Raw genomic sequence first — 8,824 nt, forward strand, 5'->3', positions numbered from 1 at the left:
TGATCAATTGCCAGTAACCATCTATATCCCTCCCCTCCCCTTCCCCCCTCCCCCTCCACCCTACCCTCTCCCCTCCACCCTACCCTCTCCCCTCCACCCTACCCTCTCCCTTTCCCCCCTACCCCTCCCTTTCCCCCCTACCCCTCCCTTTCCCCCCTACCCCTTCCTTTCCCCCCTACCCTCTCCCCTCCCCCTCCCTTTCCCCCCTCCCCCTTCCTCTCCCGCTCCCCCTTCCTCTCCCCCTCCCCCTTCCCCTTTGCCCTCCCTCTCCCCTTCTTCCCTTCCCCCTCCCACCTCCCCCCCTCCCCTCCCCCTCCCCTCGCCCGCCCGGCAATGCCGGGCACTTCTGCTAGTGATCTTATATTATCACATACATCATGAAATATAAGTTTTCCAACAAATTTCAGAATCTTCGACCTTTGAAGGTCACAAAGGTCAAAGTTGTCTGAATGGAACCAAATTTTCGGTATTGTGTAGCTAACTAACCTCATAACTGATTATACATTATTTTCTATCTCATTTCAAGGTCAGTAACCCTCTTTTTGACATTTCCGGGCCTGGCCTGTCCGGGCCTGTTTCGGTTATAGTCCGTCCTTTGTCATTGAATACCGCTCGCTCGTGAACCATCGTCGTCTCCTGACTTGTTCTTGTTTATTTTTTAAACAGGTATTAAACTTAATAGGGGAATTTATCATCGAGCAGCACATCTTTAATTATGACATGTACATTATAACAAGGTCACTGAAACCAATGCACAGAGCATTTCAGGGAAGATTCCCAGCATCTCATGTACCTCCTTACAATACAATAAGGGCATTAGTGTGAATGATTAAAGACAATGGCTCAATACAACACGCTAATTGGGGCTGTTCAGGACAGAGGGGTTGAGTTTGTATCCCAGAGACTATTTAGAACGTGGAGAAAAGTCCATGCAAGTCACAAGAACATTCTCACCTGAAACAGGGATCAGTCGCATGAGTGTGGCAAATACTGAAGGAATACATTTGGCTTTTTCCTTACAAAATTCAGCTTTTCCAGGCACTTAATGAAAATGATCACAGAAGAAGGGATTAATTTTCTAAATGCTTATCTGAAGCACTGGATAATAAACTGATAAACGCTTATCTAAAGCAGTTTCGATGACATCATTTTCTCCAAGTGCCATATTTGCATTGATGGGACCAGTGCGTGCCCGTACGTTTGTTCTCATCCGTTCATCCGTTTGTTCTGCACGACGCCTTGCCTCGCGTTCAGTGTTGTCTGCCAAGCGAGCAGCTCGTTCTTCATCCGTTTCTACTGCACGACGCCTTGCCTCGCGTCCAGTGTTGTCTGCCAAGCGAGCAGCTCGTTCTTCATCCGTTTTGTCTGCACGACGCCTTGTCACGCGTCCAGTGTTGTCTGCCAAGCGAGCAGCTCGTTCCTCATCCGTTTCAGCTGCACGACGCCTTGTCATGCGCGTAGCGTCGCGTGTCAGGCGAGCAGCTCGTGCTTCGTCAGATTCCATTGCGCGTGCACGGCGCGCAGTTTCGTTCCTTCGCTGTCGTAAACGACGAATGGATTGGGGCATTGTGTGATACAATCGAGACAGTAAGTCGTCACTATCCCTAAGTCCGGAAGTTAAGTCCTCACTGTCCGGAAGTTCGCATATCGCAGTTACGATTAATCGCAAATTAGTTTTAATGGCCAATTATTCAATTTTTCAAACCGCGAGGCAGAAACAACAAACACACGCGGTTTCCTCGCTGTAGCTTGACCGTACGTGCAAAGAACAATTAAAACTTTCATCGTTCCTTCGGTCTTCGCTCTCATCCTTCGCCGTTCCTTCGCTCTCGTCCTTCGCTGTTCCTTTGTTCACGTACAAAACGTATGTGTTTGCTAAATAAATGGCCATAACTTGGTAACCACTTGTCCGATTAATAGCAAACCTTGAAAAGGCACATCCTCAGGTCCCCAGAAATATACCTGGCAAGTTTCACTTAGATCGGACCAGTGGTTGTCGAGAAACAGCTGTCACAGACATACACACACACACAGACAGACTCACAGACACACAGAGATTGCTTGCATTATAGAGAGATGATGAATAAACAGAATTGCAGATTTTGGGGAAGGGAAAAACCACAAGAACATGAAGCATCATTTCATTTTCTGAAAATCACCATCTTGTGTGGATCGAGTTTGTCATGAAACAAGGTCCATATTTTTTGAACACCCTCACACCGAAACGGCAGTTACTGTGACATCAGATCATTATCTTCAGATGCTGAAGCCATACCGATGGAACAGTGAGAAATAATGAAAATCTGTGGTTTCAATTAGAGCCGCATCCCACACCTCCAATGAATGTCTCATTTGGGTGAGGAAGAAATGTCTTAATCTTCTGATCAGTCACAGAACTGGATTCAAGTCTTCGAGGTCTTCATTTTAGCTCTTCCATGAGCCTCGACTCTGTATACAAAAAAAAGAGGTCTTCCCAAAACAATTTGCTAATAAAAAGATCATGTCACTTTACATATTTTTTTTGTATACATAGTCGAGGCTCGTGGAAGAGCTAGTACTGGTACACTGAACAGATCAGGATGCAACATGACAAAAGGAACAGCAGAGAGTGGGTGTTGGGGGGGTGGGAGGGGGAGGAGGGGGGAGTGGAGGGGGATACACCAAAAGATGAAGGCCAAGACAGGGGGAGGCAGACAAACTGTGTGTGGGAAGGAATGTGGGCTGGAGAGGATGCATGGGGTGGCCAAGATGGATAAAGAAGTTAACTCTCAGGGGGGAAACCTGGAAATTTGGGAAGAGGAGGGATTGGGGTGGGGTGGGGGGGCTCAATGTCCAATGACCTAATCTCAGATCATCAATTCAGATCAGGTCACTACATTGGACATGCTGCTTCTACTCTTCAAACAATATATGGAGGACCTCAGTGTCAGACATGAGATCAGGGCTGTCTTTCTGGACATATCTCATGCTTTTGATAGAGTCTGGCATCATGCCTTGCTCTCCCACTCTATATGACTATGGAATCAAAGGCCAACCTCACTCTTGGCTTATCGACGTCATCTACTCTCATGGCACAAGTGCGGCACTCGATGTAATTCTGTCATCTCTCTCTGTTAAGGCTGGAGTGCTCCAAGGCAGTGTTCTGGACCCAGTCCTATTCCTGATCTTCATCAATGATCTCTCTAACTCTCTGGAAAATCCTCTATATATTTGCTGATGTATCCACCCTCTGCTTTAACATCCCTCATCCTTCAGATAAGTAGGCAACATCACTTCCCTTTCCCTTTGCATACCTTGATAGAAATCACAAGCTGGTCAAACACTTTGAATATGTCTTTCAATCCCGACAAATCTCACACTCATTATTGCTCAGAGAAAGGACCATACTGCAAACCCTCCTATGTAGCTTCTTAATAATCCATTTGAACAGGTTTAGTCACTCAAACTCATGGGTCTCACTTCTAGCCATGATCTGTCTTGGGCAAGCCAAATTTCAAAGTTGGCATCCAAAGCCAAGCACCGACTGACTAGGCATCCTCCGTTGTACAAAGTCCTTCCTTGGCACCCCTGAACTTCTATCCACCTACAAGGCTTTCATCTGCAGCTTGATGGAGTACAGCTCTTCCCTCTGGGCTGGCTTCCTCACGTCACACCTCGCTCGGCTTGACGCTGCGGAAACCAAGGCCTTAAAGATAAATAATTGGAATTGTCCGCAATTAATCTGTGTCTCTGGGCCTATCACTTCGCCATCGTGGACAGTGGTCTCTGTCTTCTTCTGCCTCTGGGCTGGTCTTCAACCCTCTGCCCACTTCATGCTTTGTCCCCCTCCACCCTCAGTTTCTGCAGTGCACACGGTCAACCATCAACCCCCAAAACCCAGGATCACTGCTCACCCCCACTCATTTGTTCCTCTTTTTTTCTCCACCTGTGGAACCAATTTCCACAATTTTTTCAATCTCATTCCTCCCTCCCCAGTTTTTTTTTGTTTTTTTTGCCAGTTTCACTTCATTTTACATCCACATTGACATTCAGACAGACATGCAATATGTTTGTGAAGTACAACATGCAATCTTTTGATTAAACCCCATCAGCAAAGGTACAACCATTTTGTTAGAAACACCACTACCTGCACTTCCCAAACCTCTACATGAAACATCAATTTTCCTCAACTACATTCCAGACATACCCTGCCTACACCAAGGAACCTCTTCCTTCTTCCACATTTGCATTTCCCCTTTTCGCATTTCCGAAATATTTTGAATGAAACCCCTCCAGACCCATTTCTCCACAATTACAGTCCTCGCATATTATATAAAATAAAAGTTTCCCAAACAATATTAAACTCAAACTGTGACAATAATTGCCAAAAAAAGCCATATTATTATTTCTGATCAACACTTCATGACATACTGTGCACTCATATGCTTTATGTGCAAAAAAACGGCTAAGCTAAGCAAAACCAAACGTTTCTTCAATACTCGTGCATGTCAACAGGAAAGGCTGCTTGCCAAGGACTATACAACATTGTAGCAAAGCTCCACAACATTCGCTCAAACCATACAGGTGCTACCAAAACAAATTGATGGTATCACAACCTACCCAACAAAAATTTACAAATATCACGTCGGTCTCACCCGATAGAGGAACTATTTTTCCGTATCATTATTCGTACGTCACTCGCTAAGCAATTTAACACGATAATGGCCAATTCCCACTTGCCAATAAAATATTTTTCTCAACCTCAATTATAAAAATAAAAATAATTATCAAAGTCCCCGGTGTGTCCGAATATTCTCGAAAATGCCACAGAGCTTGTACTGCCAGCTTGCTTTGGTGAGGCTTTGTCGCTACAAGCTATTAGCTGCAAGGACTCCCATAAGCCTGTGTATACCTGTCTACCCCAACCTCTCCTTCTTATGATTGCAATCACACCTCTACCCCACCCCCAATCCCAATCAAACTCATACTTTAAGTATTAGCTTAAATAATTAATCAATAGTACGATAAGCCAAGTTTTGCAAGCATCAGAGCAGTTTCAAACACAAACAATAGTTTATGAATTTCCAAGTAATTTGCGTGTTGCTGGAAACACTGGAATTCCCTCGCATCTCAGGCTAACTTAAACGTTAACAACTGACTAGTTAACCGTGAGAATGAAATCATTTCTTATTTTCATAGTGTATTTTCATGGTGGCATGAAGACCATGATCGAAATGGTCACGCACCATTATTTAGTCGATGTTGGACTCGACACCCCACACACGACACGCACACGCACACACACCTCTTCATGCCCAAAATCACAATAAAACGATGGTATTCATAGAATACCATCCCAAACTTGTTGGGAGCCAACTCTTCTGTTTTTGAACATTTTTTTTCTTTGATCCAATATGGCTGCCAGACCACGTGAGCGATGACATCATAAATTTATATTCTCTAATATAATTGTTGCATAGATCACGCTCAATACATTTCAAACTGATCAGACCAAGCGTTATCCATGTCGATTTATGACGTCATAATTATGGCACCAAAGACGTCATCGTTAACATATTTTATTCCCCATGGAGAGTTCTTTACAATGAGCCACGTCTCAATTTTTTTCATTTCAGCGCTTTTGGAGATATAGAGGTGCAAAGTTTTTCGGTTTTTCAAAGATGACGCCTGTACCACATGACCTATGACGTTATGATTATCATTAAAATATTCTACAGGAGGAGGCGCTCCGATGGTGAAAATTTTGTGCCCATCAGACCAACAGTTGCTGAGAAAAAAAAATTCACAATGATCGGATAAGTGTTGTACTTGTCGAATGACGACGTCATAACGAAGGCACCAATGACATCATTAACATAGCTTATTCCCCAAGGGGGGTACTTCACAATGAGCCATGTTTCAAATTTTTTTCCACGCAGCGGTTTTAGAGATATACAGTTGCAACTTTTTTCGATTTTTTTCCAAGATGGAGTCTGTACCATGTGACATATGACGTTATAATTGACATTAAAAAATTATACAGGAGGAGGCGCTTCTATGGTAAAATTTCATGTCAATCGGACCAACGGTTGCCAAGAAAATTAATTTTTAAAATGCAGACACGGCACACGTATGACACACATACGGCACACGGACGCACCCGAATGCCTCATCCCGCTTTTCGCGTCGCGAGTGCAGCGCAATAAAGTTCTAAAAATAAAATCGAGTGACAATATTGTGCCACAAATGGACTATGGAGAGTGTGGAAAGGAAAAGGTGGTGGGAATTGGTTGTATTCTCCACCAAGTTGAAAGTCAACTGTTTTAATGGCTCAGTTTTATTTGATGACATGTTTGAAAAAAAAAATTGACCCTGGCTATCCAGTACTGTGACCATGGTTTCAAGTTAGTGAACGGTACTGTCCGATATCTGCAGGGCCAGAGGGTATAGGGATGAATTTCCAAGGTATGTGGGTCCCTTTCACTATTTGGTGGGGTGGGGAGATGGGGGTGATGGGGGGGGGAGGAGGAAGGGGGAGTTTCTCAGTCTTCACCAACTTATAACCAGGGTCACCAAACCAGTCTTCACTAACTTGCAACCAGGGTCACCGAACCAGGCTTCACTAACTTGTAACCATGGTCACCAAACCAGGCTTTACTAACTTGTAACCAATGTCACCGAACCAGGCTTTACTAACTTGTACCCAGGGTCACTGAACCAGGCTTCACCAACTTGTAACCAGGGTCACCAAACCAGGCTTCACCAACTTGTAACCAGGGTCACCAAACCAGGCTTTACTAACTTAACCAAGGTCACAGAACCAGGCTTCGCCAACTTATAACTAGGGTCACCGAACCAGGCTTCACCAACTTGTAACGAGGGTCACCGAACCAGGCTTTACTAACTTAACCAGGGTCACAGAACCAGGCTTAACTAACTTGTAACTAGGGTCACCGAACCAGGCTTCACCAACTTGTAACCAGGGTCACCGAACCAGGCTTCACAAACTTGTAACCAGGGTCACCGAACCAGGCTTCACCAACTTGTAATCAGGGTCCCAGAACTTGTAACCAGGGTCACCGAACCAGGCTTCACCAACTTCTAACCAGGGTCACCGAACCAGGCTTTACAAACTTAACCAGGGTCACAGAACCAGGCTTTACTAACTTAACCAGGGTCACCGAACCAGGCTTCACCAACTTGTAACCAGGGTCACCGAACCAGGCTTCACAAACTTGTAACCAGGGTCACCGAACCAGGCTTCACCAACTTGTAATCAGGGTCCCAGAACTTGTAACCAGGGTCACCGAACCAGGCTTCACCAACTTCTAACCAGGGTCACCGAACCAGGCTTTACGAACTTGACCAGGGTCACAGAACCAGGCTTTACTAACTTAACCAGGGTCACAGAACCAGGCTTCACGAACTTGCAACCAGGGTCACCAAACCAGGCTTTACTAACTTGTAACCAGGGTCACAGAACCAGGCTTCACTAACTTGTAACCAGGGTCACCAAACCAGGCTTCACCAACTTGTAACCAGGGTCACCGAACCAGGCTTTACTAACTTAACCAGGGTCACCAGACCAGGCTTCACCAACTTATAACCAGGGTCACCGAACCAGGCTTCACCAACTTATAACCAGGGCCACAAAACAAGGCTTTACTAACTTAACCAGGGTCACCGAACCAGGCTTCACCAACTTATAACCAGGGCCACAAAACAAGGCTTTACTAACTTAACCAGGGTCACCGAACCAGGCTTCACCAACTTATAACCAGGATCACCAAACCAGGCTTTACTATCTTAACCAGGGTCACAGAACCAGGCTTCACCAACTTAACCAGGGTCACCGAACCAGGCTTCACCAACTTATAACCAGGCTACAAATACCTTCAGAAAAGTAATATAATGCACATCGTCATGTTGACCATTTAATCCAAAATGACAAGTTTTGGATCCTAAACGTACTGAACCCGAGCACGTTACTCGTTAGACATGAAGACATAAACCAAGGTAAAACGCATCGCTTTCTCCGTCTAGCAATGTCGCTGTTCATGGTTTCACCCAATATTACATTGGTCATTGGGTCCCGTTTCATGTTCCTCTTGACGAAAAGATAATATTTTCATCTCCAAGAGACGGAGGTGCTGCACGAACATGTCGCACATCTATCACTCCTGATGAGGACCGACTTGAAAGGATCGAAATTTTTACACTTGGAGTAACCTCACTCTCAGTCTCATCACATCGCTTTACCGTCTCAATCTGCAGCTGGAGTACGACGATAACGCGTTCCGGTCAACGTCAACTCTGCCCATTTATCCCTCCCGATGTGTCTGCATAGCTACTACAGTCAGCCATGTCGAACACCATCATATGAAACTGTCATCAAAGATAAATGATTCTGAGGCCGCATCTTACCCAGAAGTTCGCAGAGAACGCAGCCATCACTGGCAGATCGCGCGCCTTAGGACCGGCGCTCGTCAAATCTCGCGAGAACAGGAGCAAAAGCAACAGCGCGGCAATGTTCTCGCGAGACTAAAATCTTCCCTCTCTTTTTCCTCTCTTGGGTTTTAATGGCGTTTACGGAACTGCGAGGCTCTATATACGCCACTCACTTAAACACTTTGTCTGAAGCAAACAAGTACAGGGGACTGTATATTGTTAATCCCGTTTCCTTTATGAATTCTAAAACCGATTTGAAGGGTTTAAGTTGTTTTTGGATCAATCGGCACAGTGTATCCGGTACACCTGGCTGACAAGCTGATCCCAATCTGTCGGACAGAATGGAAAAGGCGTGATCTTCAAGGCGCGATCGCGACCAGAATCCCGTCGGGTGACA

At 45.2% G+C, this 8,824-nt stretch overlaps 1 protein-coding gene across 6 annotated transcripts in view; it reads right to left on the reverse strand.

Moving 5' to 3' along the window:
• FCHO2 (FCH and mu domain containing endocytic adaptor 2) overlaps positions 1–8,518 on the reverse strand; it is a 146,341-nt gene extending 137,823 nt beyond the window's left edge. For 2 of the 6 annotated variants that reach the window (XM_078776943.1, XM_068118171.2), the window contains exon 1: positions 8,404–8,517. In XM_078776943.1, coding sequence (XP_078633069.1) covers positions 8,404–8,430 — 27 coding nt within the window. In that variant the 5' untranslated portion in view covers positions 8,431–8,517. Of the gene's footprint in view, positions 1–8,403 lie in introns of all 6 variants that reach the window. The other 4 variants (XM_078776970.1, XM_078776962.1, XM_078776953.1 and 1 more) reach the window with 3 other exon arrangements.
• Between the last annotated feature and the right edge of the window lie 306 nt (positions 8,519–8,824).

The sequence above is a fragment of the Myxine glutinosa genome, chromosome 1 (genome assembly GCF_964187855.1).
Source record: "Myxine glutinosa chromosome 1, kmMyxGlut1.1, whole genome shotgun sequence".
Classification (NCBI taxonomy): domain Eukaryota; kingdom Metazoa; phylum Chordata; class Myxini; order Myxiniformes; family Myxinidae; genus Myxine; species Myxine glutinosa.